The sequence below is a fragment of the Pichia membranifaciens genome (assembly GCF_001661235.1).
Source record: "Pichia membranifaciens NRRL Y-2026 unplaced genomic scaffold PICMEscaffold_1, whole genome shotgun sequence".
Lineage (NCBI taxonomy): Eukaryota > Fungi > Ascomycota > Pichiomycetes > Pichiales > Pichiaceae > Pichia > Pichia membranifaciens.
Window position 1 is genome coordinate 1,364,080 of NW_017566982.1, and position 18,577 is coordinate 1,382,656.

Genomic DNA, 18,577 nt, shown 5'->3' on the forward strand with positions numbered 1-18,577 from the left:
AAAGGGCACTGGCGGTGAGCCGGGTAGCTGCGAAGGGGGGCGGAAGAAGTTGCCGTTGGGCTATCCCCGGGATCTTAGGTGCAGTGGGTGCCCCCTTTGTACGGGCGGAGAGGCCAATGTTTGCGGGGCCTTAGGTTGTGGAGGGTCTAATTTAGCAGATTTTGGCTCCCGTACATCGGCAAGGCTGCGATTTGGTGCGTCCTCACTCTGACATGCACACCCCTGCGTCGGCTGCCTCCCCGTTGACAGGGCTGCCTCCAAGCTCTGGGTTAACACGAGAACTAGCACGAAAACTAGCACACCCAGCATCCACTAGCACCCACTAATACCCACTGGCACGCACATTCTCTGTCGTTTCTCTTTTGTGCCCAGGTTTTCCCGTGCTGAGTGCCTTTCTTTCCATCTTGCAGCTTTGATTTGGCCCTAGCACTCGTTATTCTAGAAAACTAAGATAAGCATACTGCTTAGTGGCGCCCGTTGAGACAAGATAGGATACGATGGTTGGAACCGAGCCAAACGGAAACTACGAATCACTGTGGCTGGACAGCAAGAACCACAGCCAGCAAGCGAAGAACGTGGCACTGAAGCTGATGCAGAGTGAGAAGTTCCAGACCAAGCTCATGAAGTTGATCCAGCACTTCGACAGCTCCACTCCCAAGGACACCCACAACCACCCCTCCACCGCGTCCAGCAGCCCGCTGCGTCCAGGCCATGCCAAGAGGTCAATCAGCGGCTCCAGCATCTCGAACCCCATATCCTTCTCCCACGTGTCACATGTCGATGCCCACTCGAACTTTGGGCTAGCCGACTCCTTCAACCCGCTCAATCTCAACCAGATCGACCGCTGTCTGCCTGCGCACTCTCTGCATCGCTCCTCTATCGCGTGCTCCAACAATGACACCTCATACACGACAGAAGATTCCGACGCGGACCCGTTCGAGTCGACCTTGGACCCAGCCACCAGTGGCATCAAAGCCTTCTCCACCTACAGGACATCCCCCACATACACTACGCACTCGATCATACCGTCCCACTCGGGCTACTCCTTGTCAAACAGGCTGCATAGACGAACAAGCTCGGCATCGACGAACTTCAACGTCACGAGCTCCCAGTTCTCGACCAACTCTATATTCACCTCGAACAACGCAGGCGTGTGTTCTTCAGATACTTCCCGAGGCTCTTCTCCAAGAAACTCTTTGAAAGTCAAAGTTTTACCATGTATACCACAAGAAGACCTTACAGATCGCGGGGTTGGCCATGAACGCGAAAGTGAATATAGCGAACCTTTAATGGAACAAGAAGAGGATGAAGAGAATCCGTTCCTTGAGAAGTTCGTTTCAATTCCTTCTGCACCTCCACCTCCAAAGTCCGTTGAAGCTCCGGAAGATCGGCTGAAGTCATTCTTACAACGCGAAGAGATAGAAATCGCATCTGATTCTGAGGACGATGACATTTGCTTTGAAAAATTTAGACTGTCCTCAAACATAGAATCAATTACATCTGAATTACAAGCACAACTGCAAAAAAGGTTGAATTCAGAAAACAAGATAATGAACAAGGAGTACAGGAAGTCTATCATGATACTTCTCCAGAAAGAGGTTCAAGAACAGTCACTACTGGAAGACTTGGAAGAAGAAGAAGATTTAGAAAAATCTTTTTTTGAAGGCTCTCCTTCACCAAAGCACAATGCAAGGAGGAACCCTTCGACGTTGTTGTCGCGAATGGAACACATTGAAGAAGAGCTGGAAGCTGATGACGAGGGAGAAGACGATGATACGGAGGGAACGAGCGCCAATGACAATTGCTCAATCATGAAGTCTTTGGCTCTTGCGGACAGCACATCATTGATTGATACAGCTTTCGAACTTGATGCAGAGACAGAGGAAGAAAATGACCATCGTGTTTCCGCAGCTGCAAAGAGACTATCTGTGCTCTCGGATTTTTTCGCCGATCTTCAACTCAACGAAACGACACTTCTGGATAGTGACGACCGTGCTCTTCTGGGTCTGTGACCTCGCATCACCATCACCTCAACATACATTCTATTCGAAGCACTAAATTAATTTCTGTAAATTACACATTCAATCTATTCTATATAATCTTCAACTAAACCATCTTTTTTAGGCGCGGATGATGGGGGCTTTCAAAATTGCGGGACGTCTCGTCTTTCGGACGTCAAGGAGGCTGTACAGATTGGAACTTTGCGACTTTATTGTAATCTAACTATGCACCACAACCCCACAACTAGGGCAGGAGCCAGCTCGAAAGTTTTATCCAATGTCTAATGCACATATGAGGGAAACGTTAGAAAATGAGATAGCGTCAGCATATAATGAATATTTAGAAGCGTGTGATGGACTGTGCACTTGCTTGCAGAAAAGTTCTATATCTATGACAAGAAGTTTACTGTCACTGAAATCTACAGAAAGGGATGAAATAAGGTTTGCATTGATGGAGAATCCGCGGCTTGCTCTTTATTGCACCAGTTCACAGGCTGATGGAGACATGAAGTTGAATTTGAAAAGTATTTTGCCGACAAAAGAGAAGAAGCAGAGCGGTAGGAGGAAAAAAGTGAATCAGAAGGAGAATGAAAAGGAAGATAGCAATGTATTACACAGTCGAATTGAAGAGAAAGGCAAACTCGGGGATGGTGAAGGAAGAAACGAAGGAAGTGCAAAAGAAAGTAAGAAGACGCTGAAGGTGATTGATCCAATCAAACTAGTCCATGGTGGATTTGCCTCATTGACCGTACGAGAAAGCCAAAAAGATGCGAGTGCTTCGATAGTACAGATACTAAAGGTAGCGAATGCGAAAAGGAGGGTAGTGGATTTACTTGATAGATACAGCAGTGTGCCGACTTGATTTGGGATAGGGATAGATAAATATTAATGAATGGAAGGATTGTTCATGCTCGTTGTTATTGTCTACTCAATGATAATGGTGAAATAAATATGTACACATAGTTAGATACTTTGTCTGTGAAGTTTAGTCAGAGTTGCTTCTATTAATTGCATCAATGACGAGCTGATCAAAATCTGCATGCAAGGAGAAGTAACTCTGGACAAACCCGATGATGATCAATGCAAAAGTCGAGCCGGTCCACAGGCCAGTAAGGCCAGAAGGGTTTTCTTTGTTTGGCCAGCAGAATCCAAGATATGCACCCAAAGGTAGACCGACGACGTAGTAAGAGAACAAATTCACGTATCCTCCGATCCTTTGCAATCCTTGTCCTCTCAAGCAACCTGCACTGGTTGTATTCAAAGCGTCAAAGACCTGCATGAGTGCAATCAAGGGAAAAACATCTTCGGCCAACTTGATGACTTTTAAGTCATTGGAAAACCATTGGGCGATGAGGTTACGACCGAAAAAGAGGAAGGAGAAGTTAAGCAAGGCGATTGACGCTGTGAAGACAAATGTAGCTTTACAGGTTGTGTAAGCCGATTTCGGTAGTTGGGCACCTAAGAAGTTTGCGATTCTGGTCGATGAAGCGATCGAAACACCGTAAGGGATTTGGTAGGTCAAAGAAGCCATGGTGGCAATGATTGATTGCGCGGCCAAAGGGACTGTGCCCAGGTAGGAGGCCAGTAAAGTCAAGATTTCGAAGGACAAGAACTCAGACATGATCATGATTAAGTTTGGGATGGAAAGCTTGATCAATTCCCCCCAATTTCTGAAGATTCTTCTGGACTCCAATTTGGTCCAGCATCTCATTGGGTTGGCTTCGTTTTTCGTGTTTAGGGTATAGACGAACAAACCGAGCGCCATCAAGGTGTAATTGATACTCACTGCGATGGGGGCGCCGATGTAACCGAAGTTCAAGACCCAGACGAGGGTGTAGTTCATGATTGCGTTGAAGGGAGCACAGAAAAACAAGACATAGGTGGAGGCGTCGAAGATGCCCTGGCTCTGTAGGAACCGCTTGCCTGTTTCAAACAGAATGTAGCCGGGTATGCCGAAAGAGGTGACTTTTAAGTACTGGGCGGCGTAGATGGCAGACTGCTTGTCGGGCAAGAAATTTGTCAAAAGGGTTTCTGCCCAAATCCACCACGAGATGCACACAAAGAGCATGATAGTGAAGATAAGCACGGTACATCTCTGGAAAATGAGACCCACGAGGTGGTATTTCTTGGCGCCATAGGCCTGGGGCAAAAAGGTGTCCAAGGAGGAGGCCAAGCCTGCGATGGTGGCGATTGCGGTGATATTCGAGGTCATTGCTCCCAAAGTTATACCAGCTAGAGCTTCGGAAGAGATGTGACCGACGGCGAAGATCGAGCAGACGGAAAGGGAGTTCTGCAAGAGGAAGGTGATGACCAAGGGCACGGAGGACCGGGCCAAGGTTTTCAGTTCAAGCGAAACGGTGGTGGAGATTTTCCCTGTTTTGATGGCGTCGTCCCACGTCTCGATGATGGCCTCGGTGTCGTTGTCGTTGTCGCCGTCTTCGCCGCTGCCGCCCACTGTGCCGTAGCTCGGGCCGGTGTCGCCGCCAGCGGCGCCCGGTTGACGAGCAGAGGACGTGCGGTGGATCTTCAGCCCGTTGGCTCTCAAGAGACTGGCCTCCTCGGACAAGAGCTGCGAGGACTGTCTTCTCGTCTTGGCGGAGCAGGGTGGCTGCAGGCGGGCCGGCGACCCGGACTCGATGCTGTCGTCGGCGACCAACACGCTCTCGTTCTCGAACGCACCACCCTCCTGCTCGAACTCCGCCTCCACCCCGTCCTCGGCCTCCTCTGCCGGGTGTAAGTCGTCCTCCATCGAATCCAACACCGACCCGATCTTCTTCTTCCCGTACTTGATGAAGTCCTGTGGCACGTACAGGCCCGACCGTCCCAAGGACCCGACGATAGTGCTGGACGCCCGTCTCTGCGACGTCGTGTAGTTGAAATGGTGGCTCATGGCTGACTGGCTGTTGACGCTGTAGGTCCCGCTTCGATGTTTGTGCACCGCGTCTGTGTAGAGAACCTTGTCTGTGCTGCAGGTCCGGGGACGAGATGAGCTTGACTGCTCGACTGCTCCTGACACAGAACATGGCTGTAGGTAGGGCAGGGAAGAAAAAGTAAAAACCGGGCTTCTTGCGCTCACCAGGCGATAAAGAGAGAGGCCTCTGCCGCCACAGCGGAGAAGAAGCCGCGCGCGTGCACCTTCCCTATTGGGAAGGTGCATCACGTGAGAGGCACGTGACAATAATGTATTTATCACGTGATAGACACGTGATCACAAACCAAATAACACGTGACTAGCACGTCCTCCATTTTTCTCTTTTTTTCTCCTTTTTTCTCCATTTTTTCTCCATTTTTTCTCCATTTTTTTCAACTTTCCGGCGCTTCGAGACCTAAAATTTTTCTCTGCCCTTTTTTTCCCTTTTTTCCTCCTCGGAACAGCAGGCCGGCCGGAAGCGAGCGAGAAAGAGGTGGCTCCTGCCACTGGCTGTCTCTCTTTTTTTTTTCTTCCCTTTTTCCTTCCTACACCCCTCTTCTGTAGCGTAGTCTCTGGCAGCTTGGGTGTTGTGCAGGCGGAGGGTTCGGTTTCTTTCTCGTTTCCGGTTCTTAGCTCTTGCTCACCCAACCACAATAACACCACAGCGAATTTCCCCGCAGAAGTTCCCACTTCTCCCTGTTGCCCGTTAGTCTTCCCAGCGCCGACATAACCAGCCATCCAGCCATCCAAGCAGTCCACCAGTGAGTATGAGAAAGTGTAAGGTTTTTGTTGGTAACTCGCATCCCCAGCTCGGCAACCTCGTTTGCGAGAACTTGGGCATCGAGCCGGCTCCTGCGACGTTGAAGAAGTTTGCCAATGGCGAGACGTCCGTGCAGATTGGCGTCTCGGTCAGAGACGAGGACGTCTACATCATCCAGAGCAGCTCGCAGGACATCAATGACCACATCATGGAGTTGTTGATCTTGATTTCGGCGTGTAAGGGCGGTTCGGCTGCGAAGATCACCGCAGTCATCCCGCAGTTCCCCTACTCGAAGCAGTCCAAGATGAAGAAGCACAGAGGCGCCATCACCGCCAGAATGCTTGCCAACTTGTTGGTCATGGCGGGCGCCGACCACGTGGTTTCAATGGACCTCCACGCCTCGCAGATGCAGGGTTTTTTCTCCAAGCCCGTGGATAATTTGTATGCTGGGCCCACCTTGGCCAAGTGGATCAAGGAGAACGTCCCTGACCACAAGGACGCGGTCGTGGTGTCGAAGAACCCCGGCGGTACCAAGCGGGTCACCGCCTTGGCCGACCAGCTGAAAATCAACTTTGCCATGATCCACACCGACAGAAGAAGAACCGTCGACGGGTACAACGGGTTGATGAAACACAGACACGCCAAGAAGAGCCCCGAGTCCGTCTCCAGCGGCTCCAGCGAGAAGGACAACATCGCTTCTGCAGATATCCAGACGGCAAGAATAGTAAAGGGCCACGTCCTCGATGACGACGGATCCCTAACAGTGGACTCTGCCCCACTCTGCAAACCGACGCTGCACCACAAGGAGTCCGAGTTGAACTTTGAAAACAACGACTCGGATGACGAGGACGAGCCCGAGTTTAACGCCGAAGAAAAATTGATCACTTTGGTCGGTAACGTCCAAAACCGTCCTGCAATCATTGTCGACGACATGATCGACAAGCACACCTCCTTCATCGCCGCAGCAGAACACTTGAGAATGAACTGTGGCGCTAAGAGCTGCTACATTGTCGCCACCCACGGTATCTTCAACACTGACTGCTTGGAAAGGTTGAACGACTGCCCTTACATCGATGGGGTCATTGTCACAAACACCTATCCAATCTCTGAGGAGTCAATGAAGAAGTTCAAAAAGTTGACAGTCATCGACGTCTCTCCTATCTTTGCAGAATGCATAAGAAGAGATCACTTTGGCGAGTCCATCAGCGTCTTGTTCGACTCATTGGCTACTATCGTATGATACAAGTCAACAATGTATCACGTTCATCCATTCACCATTTCAATAGACTTCTTCCATTTACCACTGTTCATTTCAACAACCCCTATTTATATATTTTCCTACTTCCTTTTTCCCTTTACACATCTAATATAAAGGCACGGTGCTTTTCTTCCCCTTTTAGTTCGCCACTTTCCGTGGTTAGAACACATTCCAGTGACGCAGTCAGAGGACTGCAGTGCTTCTTCTCTTCATTGAGATTTAGTACTAACGGAGCATTGGAATAGTGACTGTCTTTCTTTTAAGCTACCTAACTTTTTGTTTCTGGTCAATAGATTTTGCTTCTACTATTGGACGGATGGTTATTAGGTAAACATTGTAATCTGAAATGTAACGTAGATGTAAAATATTGTTTGATTATGGCCATTTCCCATTGGTTACTATCAAATTCATAAAGTAAAAAGAAGTAAAAAGTCAAAAAAAATTCAAGAGTAAAGCTTACAAAAGTCTACCTGCATATTGGCCCATCCACACTACAACCTAGGCCTCCTTCACGGTTTACCTTCCGATAATGGACTTGAAATATTGACCGGCGTAAATTTCTTTGGCAAGGAAACCCTACTAAACCTACTCTTCAGTTTCTGCTGTACCAAATCCATGTCCAAGTGTCTTGTAAGGTTAATTCTTCTGATACATGAGATGTAGTGCTTGTCATCCAATTCCACGTCTAACGGATCTTGAGTATGGCAACCTGGACTTAATGACAACCTGATTGAATGCTTTTTGCTGCCACTTGTATTTTCACTCTCGTAAAGCTCAAAGACAATTTGAGACAAATAATCCAATTCAGGCAATGCATTACGTGCAATCTTCATTGGAACATTTGATTCATACAAGATATTCAATAACGTGTAGATATGCGATTCCTTAGTAAAATAAACCCTCGTTCCTGCTCTGTTGGTTTCTTTGATCTCTGTAATATCACTCAGTATTTGCTTAGCTAAAGGCAACGATGTCAACAATCCAATGTCCAGCTTTTCGTTGTCATCGATACCATACTCTTGTGGACAAATAAAATCAAACAACACTTTGGCGAGTCTATACAGCTCACGTAATAAGTTGTATTTAGGGTCATCAAATGGGGAGTCTTTTCGTTGTGTTTGTGATTTGTGTGCAGGCTTATATGATGACGATAAAACCCATCCGATGGATCCAGCAGGATTACTACTTGCCTCAGCAGATGAAGTGGAAGTGGCATCCAACGCTGAGTCGTTAACTTTAAAATCATTCATAGCCAATATATTGATTGGGTACTGTTTGACCAATGAGCCGGATAATTCACTTAAATAGGATTGGTCTTCCTCTAAGTTACCAAAATCATCATTTCTGACGAAAATTTTTTGTAAGAAGGCACGGTTATGTAATGCATCATACTTCATAGTATCATATAATTCACTGATCTTTGAAGGATGTACCTTTTCAACAGAAACGAACTCTTCAAACAATTTGTCCCATCTTTCCTTGAACAGGAACGGGTCCTCACCACAGCACCAGTCAGCCTGGAATTTCTCAACATCCTGAGTTTTGAAGTTCAGCTCCATCATTTTATGATGATAATTCATTAATTCAACCACTCTTTTGATAACAACAAATGGCTCAGGCATCTTTGGAGGCCATGCAAATTGGGGTGGTGCTTCTTTACCCTGTCTCAACAATGGCTTCAACTTCTTCTTAACCTTATCCATTAGATCTTTGGCAGCATTCGAATCATCCAATAAATCTTTCCTCACTTTCAGGAAATCATCAGGTAGTTCTTCTTCTGCCAAGAATGATTTGGAGAACAATTGCGCTGAAGCAACGACTCTTCTTTCTGAGGATGTGAAAACTCTCACATCATCTAATGCCGCTTTATTTAGCAACTGTATATCTTGACGAAATTGCTCACCCACATCTGTTGCTTGGTAACGAGCTGAATGGGTTGGCTCCCCACCCCATTTTAAAATCAACTGAACCTTTTCAATTTCATCTGTTTCTTTATTCAGCGCAGGCTTCAATTGAATCTTGGTACCAGGAAACGTCATTTTTTTCTCTAATGCACCTTCCAATTGTTTTAACTTTTTCTCATCTTCTAATTTCTTCTCACGAGCAACTTTGATGGTTTGCAAAACAACATTTAAGTCCCTGACTTCCCTAATAATAATTTCCTCTTTATATCCCTTCATGAGTGAGATGAAAATAGGGGACCTGAACGAATACTTAAATTTTTGTTTTGGTGTTCTATCTGCATGTCTGATAACAGAAACAAAACCCTTGAAGATCCATTTCTGTTTCTTCTCCAATATTGGATTAGGCACTTTACTTTGCTCTCTCAGAGTCTTTGCTTCCAAAAATTTAGTTCTCAAAATCGAAGCACAAGTATCATAATACTCTTTGTTATCTTTAACAAATGAAAAACCATTGACATCAATAACAAAACTTTTGCCATTTGTTCTTAACAAATCAAATCCACAAATAGTTTGCTGGAAATATTCACAAACCCGTTGAGCCATTCGAACTTCCTCTTCCGAAAGTTCCGTTGGATATCTGACCTCTTTCCCCTGAGTATTTCTTCTCACTATACCATCCACCACCGGAGATTTCCTGGTTTCTGCATGACAATAGCCCACACCTACAGTATAAGCCTTGACATCTTCAAAATTATCAGTATCGATGAATTCTTCATAAATGTACGAACCGTTGGTCCTGATCTCATTCAGCTGCGGATCAAATTCACTGGATTTATTTCCAATTTTTCTGAATAGTCTTCTACCACCGCCACCATTCTTTTTGGAGTAATAAATGTTGACATTGTGGTCTTCTCCATCGACAGGCTTTTCGACAAAAGGTTTTTTGATAATTTGACCGTCCACCATCAGAGTGTCGTCATCCACCATCTTCCAATCTGGTTCATCCACTTCGCTACAATCGATGCCTATTGCCTCCAATTTAGCTCTCAAATCGTCGTCAACTTGTGGACCACCATCTCTTGAAATGACCAGTCTATAAGGAGAAGGAACTTTAGCAGCCTTCAGGATCTCTAAACACAATCTTCTATCCCATAAAGCCTTCTGCATTATCAAATCATTCAAGCAGTATGGCTTTCTCAGTTTTGCATAAGCAATAGCTTTTTCTAGCGGGAAACCAGTACTGAAAAATGACATCAAGAAATCGCAAGTTGGCCAGTTTTCAACGGCCTCATCAAGGATGACTTTGTCGCCGAAAATGACGGTGTCAAATTCATCGTTTGCAATGAGCCTCTGTAAGATTTGTCGACATGGTTTAGATAACACCTTGTTATCCATTGCACATACTCCAATAGTACCAATGCGAGGGAGTTTCAACTTCGGACTTGAAGGAGAATCAGTTGTGGATGAGGTGGATAATGTTCTAGATTTCAGGATGGAGTTGAAAGAGTCAGAGGAAGAGATCGGACGTGGTGACGCCTCACCAGAGGTGACAACAGGGTTTGCAGCAGCATTCGCGTTGGATGCACTGGCATTGATGGACAGGCCGGAAACTTCACTCGATTTGCTCTTGTCAGACTGTGATAACTCGCTATCCTGTATTTCAGGTTCCTTCTTGCTGTCCTCTATGACAATTGTATCACTTGGTGAGTTGTTATTACTACCACTAGAAGATAACGCCACCGAAGGTTGGTGATGACTGATGCTTAGTGCACTAACGTTCGACACTGTTCTCGACAAGGCATCCTGAGAAGGAGACACAATTTCAGATTTGGATAGCACAGGAGTGAAATCTTCAAGGATTGGAGCAATGGAGGCTATGGCCCGGTGGTGATAGTCCAAGGACTCTTTCGTCAACAAAACAGGGTCAGCATCGTACCTTTCTTGCTCTTCCAGGAGCCGGTCGTCATCAACAGCTGAATCGATTGACATGTTCGAGTTGCTGGACATCGCCCTAACTGGCCTGATTCTGCACGAGGGATCCGGGAAGTCTTCGAAACTGATGTCGTTGAGGGGACTGGAAGGAATGTCTGCCTTCTTCTGTGCCATTTTCTGTTTGGCACCAACAACGCCCTCTTTGCAGCTAGCACGCCTTTTCTCCTTGCAGCAGCAGCAGCTGGCTACATCGGGGGACTAAAGGACTCTGCAATGTGGAGAGAACGTACTGTTCCCAATAGAGATCGCTCCCGCCATCGTCTGCCGTTTTAGGCAACCGAGGCGAACATGAAAGTTTGGAAAAAATTTTTATTTCTTGTATATTTTTTCTCTTCACCTGTCTGTCCTCGTAACATTCGGTTTTGCTTTAGATATTACAGTTACGCAAAATAGACCACCCAGGCCAGTCAGAAAGTAATCATATTTTGCTGATGACGACTACAGAGTTGAAAAGACAGAAGAACACCGAACAGACGGGCGATCTTAACGGTCATGGTAAGCAACAAGTCCGCAAGTCCAAGATTTTCAGTCCATTCAGAACTATCGGCCATGTTTCTAACGGTACTCCCTTTGCCATTGGAACTCTAGGATCTACCTTCTATATTGTCACAATTGTGGGAAGATCGTTTCAAATTTATGATGCTGCAACGTTACACCTACTTTTTGTGTCTAGCAAACAAACATCCGCTCCAATCTCTTGTGTGACAGCACGCTCCCTCTTTGTCTTCTGTGCCTATGGAAATAAAATTGGAGTTTTCAGAAGAGGTCGGTTGGAGCACGAAATGGAGATTCCTGATAGTCGGAAAGAAAAGAATTTTAGAATCAATAAATTACTAGTGTTCAATGCGTACCTGATTGCCTGCACAGATCACAAAGTTTACGTTTTTGAAAACAGAGAGGCGAGTGACAAGTTCCCAACAGTCTATTATACATCATTTGAAGTCAACCAAATCTACGGCAGTATTGTGGATGTTATCCACATGCCAACTCACATGAATAAGATTCTCGTTGCAACATCAAAACATCTGCTGGTTTATAATGTCAAGACAGCGAAAAATGTATATATTACCAGCGAGTTCAGTGAAAGTATCACTACAATCACAGCCGCTCCAGTTATAGACTTTATTGCTATTGGTACCGTGGAAGGTATATGCAAAATCTATAACGTGAAAAAAGGCAAAACATTGAAAAACATCAACACAGGCTCCAAGTCATTGATTACCTCTGTCTCCTTTAGAACAGATGGAAACCCAGATATTGTCTGCTCATTAAGAAATGGTGATCTATTTTTCTATGATTTGAATAGAAATGCTCGTATCCATCATTCTCCGAATGTTCACAAGGAAGAGTTTGGCGGTGTGTCAAAAGCTCAGTTTTTGAATGGAAACCCAATTATTGTAACTACCGGTGGTGACAACTCATTGAAGGAATTCGTTTTTGATCCTGCTTTATCCGAAACTAATTCAGCAGTTGTGACACCACCAAGACATTTGAGATCTAGAGGTGGACACTCTGCTCCTCCAAGCTCAATCCTTTTCAGTGATGAGAATGCCCACTTTGTTGCTTCGGGATCGTTGGACCGATCTTTTTGGCTTTTCTCACTTCGTAAAGATGCACAATCTCAAGAGATGTCACAAAAAGAAAGCAAGGTTAAAAATGGTAAACTACAGGCTGGAATGTCTGGAAAGTTCAGAAACAAGTTCCCCCCAATTGTTTCTATTGTACAAGAAAACAGTAGGTCAAAAGAATGGGATAACATTTTGACTGCACACCAAGACGAAAAGTTTGCGAGAACTTGGAGCTCAAAAAATAAGAAGATAGGTAAGCACCATCTAGACACAATAGACGAAGGTATAGTCAAGTCTATCGCCATCAGTCAATGCGGTAATTTTGGTTTCGTTGGTAGCAGTAACGGTGGTATAGGTGTCTACAACCTTCAAAGTGGAGCATTAAGAAAGAAGTACAAGCTGCATAAGAAAACAGTCACAGGAATTGCTGTTGATGGTATGAATAGGAAAATGGTTTCATGCGGTTTGGATGGTATTGTGGGCTTCTATGATTTTTCTCAAAGTAAATATTTGGGTAAACTCACCTTCGATGCTCCAATAACCAGCTTATGTTACAATAGATCAAGTGACCTTTTTGCCATTGCGCTAGATGACTTGTCAATTGTAATCATTGATGCTGTATCACAGAAATCAGTGAGACAGCTTATTGGACATACCAATCGAATTACATCCATGGACTTTTCCAACGATGGTAGATGGCTGGTATCATCATCGCTAGATTCGACGATAAGAACGTGGGATTTGCCTACAGGAGGTTGCATAGATGGTATCAAGCTGCCAAAAGTGGCTACAAATTTGAAGATGTCACCGAATGGAGAATTCTTAGCTACATCTCATGTCAATGATGTGGGAATATCGTTATGGACAAACAAATCCCAGTTTAAAAAAATCTCGACGAAGCATATCGAGGATGAAGACCAGTTTGCGAATATACTTTTACCCAACGTAAGTGGTGAAGGTGGATCAAGCTTAATAGAAGGTGCTTTAGATTCAGATGAGGTTGATTTAGAAGATGGCATGTATATATCACCAGAAAACTTGAACAACGATTTAATTACCTTCTCCAACAATTCAAGGAATAAATTCAACTCTGTTATCTATCTTGATTCTATCAAACAAAGAAATAAAACAAAAGAAGCTCCAGCGAAGCAAGATAATCTACCATTTTTCCTGGAACTTACAGGTTTGAAAGTTGGTAATAATGCCATTGAAAACGAAGTTGGCAAGGATGCCTTAGAAAAATTAAATCAACGACAAGACGAGGAAAATCCAACATCAAAGTTGTTAAACCTGGATAAAAATAAAGAGTATCAGTTTGAAACAGAGTTTACGAAACTATTGAGATTGAAAAAATACAGCGAGTTCATCGACTTAATTGTGGGGTTGTCACCATCAAACATAGATTTTGAAATCAAATCAATATCGTTCACACCTCCGTACGATGAGACTGTCTCATTTTTCAAAGCAATGAAGTTTGGAATAACATCGAATTCTAATTTTGAGATGCTAGTTGCCATTGTATTCAATTTTTTTCAATCACATTCTGATACTATATATGAAATCAAGAAACTCTCTAAGAACTTTGATGAAGATGCAATCAAAGTTGTGGAGGCTATGAACGACTTCCAGAAGTCCTGTATTGAAGTGGTGGAGAAGTTAAACGAAATTACTAAATATTGTTCCAGTGTGGTAAATTTTATCACAACCACCTAACCCTCTCTTCTCATGTCTAAATCGTTTATAATGATACATAATTGTACATAGATTTAAATGCAAATCTAAAAGTTTTGAGAGTACTATGCTGGCTTTATAGTGCTTTGGAGCATTTATAATGCAGAACATCTCCATTGGGATGAAAACATAGTATTTCCGACTTATTAAAATTTCTACCACAATGGACACAAATACTGCTTTGTGTCATTCTGAACATCTTGCGTTCAAGACTCAGTTTGTCCAACTTCATGTTTATGACGTTCACTTTCAATAGCTCATTTTTGACTATCAGACTTTTGTTAGTTGAATTCATTTTCTTCAAATTCATTATTAAAAATGATGACATGAGATTAACTGAGATATCATTGGGAAGTTTGATAAGTATCTCTTCAAAATCGATATAATCAAGAGCGGGGTTGTTTAGAATATAATTGATAATACTAGGATGATCTTTTTTTTTCAAACACAGGTCGATTACTTTGAAAATCAAACCACGACTCAAGCTGTCATTTTTGATATCTCGTACATGTAGACAAAAATCAATGGATGATTCTATATCATTCAAACCGTATACATATATGTTCAATATATCGTCATATCTACCCAATTTCATTAGTGGGGGTATCATTAGTTTTTGGGATATGTGTGAAGATGGTAAGCTTCTTAACTTTTTCAAAATTTGATTGGCGTTGTAAGAACTAACAGAATAGAGCTTTGCAATTTTCTCGTGGTTGGCTTCGATGTCGGCAAAATAAATATCAAACAATTCATTTGATAGTTCCAAGCTGGTGACTTTTTGGTGAAGAATAAGATATTCCAGATATCTTAGTCGATAGTTCTTCAAGTTAGGGCGAGTGAGGTATTCGACAACTTGTCTATAGTCAACATTAGAGTAGTCAATATTGTTATTCAACAAAAGTAAATCAAAATTGTTACTATTACTATCAACGATGACTTGTAAGTTATCTGTGATTAGCTTCATAGGAACCTGAGGAAGTTGTATCAATTTTTGTAAAAACTTCACTAATTCATCGATTTTTCTCAACTGGCGTAGCAACTCAATTGATTTACTGAATTCGCCTCTAGTATAATAAAAAGTTATTAGTTGGTCCAACAAATCCAATTCTTTACATTTTTCTTCAACCATTTTGAAGTCGCAGAATGTCTTAGATCTTAAGAAGGGGTTGATCATTTTTGTGTTTACCAACAAATAACATTCAAAAAGGTAGTTATCTAGAAGTGTTAAATTTTTCTCTACTGAAAAATCAGAATCGTCATCTTTGTAAACGGAAAGTGTGATTTCAAGGTTGTTGTACTTGAAAACAGTGAAGGTGTTATCTAAGAGTCTTATTAATTTTCTTCTTGAATCAGTGAAAAATCGTATCAACTGGTAGATCTGAGACTTGTGGGTATATGATGGTGGTAGTTCTCCGCTTTCAATCACTTGTTTCAACCCTTGAGGGAGGTTTGATATTACTTGCTTTGGCGAGCCCAGATATTCTGCAAAAAGATCGATTGCCTTTGAAAATTGATCATCTGATGATTGTAGTAAGAATATTGCCTTCAAGAGTTGAAACTTCCGTAACTTCTCAAATTTCAGTTGAGCAACATTTTGCGTTGTAGAATCAGGATCGGTGGTAAAATTAGAAATGTCCAGGTTTTCAACCAAGAGTATTGCATTGTCGTAATCTTTTTCGTTATAGAGGAGTTCAAGTATTTGGTTGTAGTCTATCATTTCCAAAATTGTTATTCTATCTTTGGTTAGAACGGAAAGGTTTGTATCATGATAGTCTATTTTGATGATCGAATCGAGAAGAATAGTTTGGAAGAGTTTGAAATCGGCTATACTTCTCACCTCGATTGAATTTCCGTACATTAAGAAAATGAAGGGGAATTCTATTTTCGAAGCTTTGAAATTGGTACTCGTGATTTTGACATGCACAAGCTTTTCAAGATTTGGATATGCCAAGGCTATAAACATGTCATATTTGAGGAACACTATTCGATTATTGAAGAAGTGGAGGTTGGCCAACTGATTACTGTGTTTGAAAGACATCATAGAGCTTTTTATGTTCAAGAGTTTGAACAAGTCATTGTGTTTTATTTTAGTCGTTGTGAGGTTGACATGTACCAAGTCGTTAGGGTTAGAGGAGGATATGCACAAGAGCTGGTCTGCTGCGATGAACTGTGTGAACTGCGTATTTGACATATAGAGATTATATCGGTCGACAAAACTATGGTTCACCCATTTGAGGACAACCACTTGATTTTTCGAAGCTAATGCCACACACGATATCAAGTCGGAGAGTTCACCGGTCGACGATTTCGGCAGCAATGTCTGTGTTGGTTCTGGTGGATCATTCATCGTCTCACTTGAGGGGCTGTCTGTATCGCTGGGCGTAACTGGCCCATACGAAACACGCTGGCGTTGATCTAGCACCACCGTTGCCAAAGAAATCATATCCGAGTTTGTGTCTCTCGAGACAACATGATTGGACGATATGTTGTTCCAGATAGACACGCTGGTGGATCTAATATTTATCGATTGGTAATGTGGTTTTTCCTTGCTTTGAATGTTGTCTACGTTTCTGAATTCCACCAAATCATCGTAGACAATGATTAGGATATTTATGTGTGGTATGCAGTACACTTCTCTAATCTTCACGATTGAGTCATATATTTTGTCGAGCTTTTTTCCCGTTGCTGTTTTGTATATTCCTGTCGGCGTGGCGACGTAGGTGATTTTGTCTGCTGTGGCTATAGCTATAGGCACTTCTTTGATAGATTCTTTGAGGAGGGAAGACCCCAGTTGTTTGTTGAACAAAGCAGCCATTTCTGTGCTGCCGCTGCTTTCTGCAGAGAAGAATTGAGCAGTAACGGTGACCTGGAGCACGTCTCAAGGGTTTATTATAAGACAATAATGTGTGTCTACACTAGTGTGTAGCCAAGATGGGATCCGCGTACTGTATTTTTGGTCTTTTTTCTTGAACCGGCCGATCGGCGCCTCGAGGAAAGAACACGGATATACAAGGTTGTGTTAGAGCTAGGTCCAATGTTGGTGGGAGACGAAACCTGTGTCGGGTAGCGTAGCAAAGATTTGCAGAACCAATACCGAGCTGATGTAAAGTCGGCGTCAAAAAGAGGGCCGCCAACAGGTAAGAAGCACGAGAACTACGCGGTGGAGATGTGCGGGGGAGACGTTGCGATAGGAGTGTGAGTCGGACCATCGATCTCTGCGGCCCCGTTGTCTCGAGGGTATAGATTACAGCCACGGACAGCCCGTTACCAAGAAAAACGCAGGAGGTCGGCTCTTGTCAACGAGACGTCACTTGGAGAAGTCGGGAAGTCGGGAAGTCGGGAAGTCGGGAAGTCGGGAAGTCGGGAAGTCGGGAAGTCGGGGAGTCGGGGAGTCGGCCCCCCAGTGCATCAACCCAGGTTCGATGGAATCCCCAGCACCGGCGAATAAGCAGCCAGCGGGAGAATGAACAGCCTTGCAGTGTTGCAGTGCAGTGATGTAGTGCAGTGCTGTTTTCCCTCCTTCTTCTCTCCGCAGGCTGATAGCGGCAGCATGCTTTTTTTTCCCCACGGACTTGCAACACAGAGAGGCGGGTTGTAGTTTTTCCGATAGGCACCAGCCGAGGAGACGGACCGTTGTGGCACACACATATGCGGCCTATTTTGCCCCGGGGGGAGTGGTTGTGGGGATGGGGCGGCGGCTGCGGCGGCGGGTGGAGCCTGGAAGGAAAGGAAAGGACACGATAGTAGCGATGGACAACCGTGTGAAGACGGTCATTGAGCGGGAGGAAGAGCGGAGGCGGGTGAACGTGGAGCTGCGGGAACGGTACCGGCGGGTGCTTCGACGAACGGTGCTGTCGTTCGACAGTCCTGGACGGGAGCGGGTGGTGTACGAGAACGAGAAGATGATCGACCGGGTGCAGGAGGAGCTGGACGGGCGGGTGAGGTACATGGAGCAGGTTGCGAAGGCGTTGCAGGACCGGGTGGAGCACACGGAGGAGCGGATGGCCCGGAGTGAGACGGACAAGGTGCAGCAGCGGGTGGAGCTGCTCAACCAGAAGATCCGCATTCTGGAGGCGACGGTGCGGCACATAGTTTCCCGGAATGCATGAAGGCTTTGATACACAGATATAGAAGTGGATATGGATATAGATGCGGAGAGACGTGTTGGTCAGGGAGCGCCTCCCTTTGCCACGCGTTCAAACATGCGTGTGCTTTCCCAGCCCGTGTAAACGACCCGGAAGCCGTCCTCCATGTTGAGGCCGCGTTTGAGCGGCTTGCCGTACACCACCAAGTTGCGGTACACGCTGAGATACACGTCGTCGTTGTACTCGGCGAGCTTGCCCAAGGAGTGCGTCTGCTTGCGCTTCTGGTACTCGACTTTCGGGACGGTGGGCTTCAACCACTGGGCCCTCTGCTCCTCCCACAGCTGTGCGCCGGACATGGCAGGCCCGGC

The 18,577-nt window shown here is 44.6% G+C and overlaps 8 protein-coding genes across 8 annotated transcripts; 5 read left to right on the plus strand and 3 right to left on the minus strand.

Annotated features, from left to right (window-relative positions):
* The first annotated feature begins 354 nt into the window (after positions 1-354).
* Positions 355-2,152, plus strand: PICMEDRAFT_89515 (hypothetical protein). The gene has a single exon (XM_019165047.1). It carries the CDS (start codon positions 498-500, stop codon positions 2,010-2,012), a length of 1,515 nt encoding a protein of 504 aa, XP_019020071.1. The 5' UTR covers positions 355-497; the 3' UTR covers positions 2,013-2,152.
* Positions 2,153-2,277: 125 nt separating this feature from the next.
* Positions 2,278-2,862, plus strand: PICMEDRAFT_9466 (hypothetical protein; the record flags this gene model as incomplete). Its single annotated transcript, XM_019165095.1, has 1 exon — positions 2,278-2,862. One exon carries the CDS (start codon positions 2,278-2,280, stop codon positions 2,860-2,862), a length of 585 nt encoding a protein of 194 aa, XP_019020072.1.
* A 123-nt stretch (positions 2,863-2,985) lies between these two features.
* On the minus strand, positions 2,986-4,890 carry PICMEDRAFT_29169 (hypothetical protein; the record flags this gene model as incomplete). The annotated part of the gene is made up of 2 exons (XM_019162576.1): positions 2,986-4,444; positions 4,628-4,890. The coding sequence occupies 2 exons, from the start codon at positions 4,888-4,890 to the stop codon at positions 2,986-2,988; spliced, it is 1,722 nt and encodes a 573-aa protein (XP_019020073.1).
* A 788-nt stretch (positions 4,891-5,678) lies between these two features.
* On the plus strand, positions 5,679-6,911 carry PICMEDRAFT_70551 (hypothetical protein; the record flags this gene model as incomplete). Its single annotated transcript, XM_019163670.1, has 1 exon — positions 5,679-6,911. The coding sequence occupies one exon, from the start codon at positions 5,679-5,681 to the stop codon at positions 6,909-6,911; it is 1,233 nt and encodes a 410-aa protein (XP_019020074.1).
* Positions 6,912-7,438: 527 nt separating this feature from the next.
* Positions 7,439-10,822, minus strand: PICMEDRAFT_57103 (hypothetical protein; the record flags this gene model as incomplete). Its single annotated transcript, XM_019163213.1, has 1 exon — positions 7,439-10,822. The coding sequence occupies one exon, from the start codon at positions 10,820-10,822 to the stop codon at positions 7,439-7,441; it is 3,384 nt and encodes a 1,127-aa protein (XP_019020075.1).
* A 388-nt stretch (positions 10,823-11,210) lies between these two features.
* Positions 11,211-14,190, plus strand: PICMEDRAFT_14474 (hypothetical protein). The gene has a single exon (XM_019160390.1). It carries the CDS (start codon positions 11,257-11,259, stop codon positions 14,104-14,106), a length of 2,850 nt encoding a protein of 949 aa, XP_019020076.1. The 5' UTR covers positions 11,211-11,256; the 3' UTR covers positions 14,107-14,190.
* A 10-nt stretch (positions 14,191-14,200) lies between these two features.
* On the minus strand, positions 14,201-16,939 carry PICMEDRAFT_70554 (hypothetical protein; the record flags this gene model as incomplete). Its single annotated transcript, XM_019163671.1, has 1 exon — positions 14,201-16,939. One exon carries the CDS (start codon positions 16,937-16,939, stop codon positions 14,201-14,203), a length of 2,739 nt encoding a protein of 912 aa, XP_019020077.1.
* Positions 16,940-17,873: 934 nt separating this feature from the next.
* On the plus strand, positions 17,874-18,233 carry PICMEDRAFT_70555 (hypothetical protein; the record flags this gene model as incomplete). Its single annotated transcript, XM_019163672.1, has 1 exon — positions 17,874-18,233. One exon carries the CDS (start codon positions 17,874-17,876, stop codon positions 18,231-18,233), a length of 360 nt encoding a protein of 119 aa, XP_019020078.1.
* Positions 18,234-18,577: the final 344 nt, after the last annotated feature.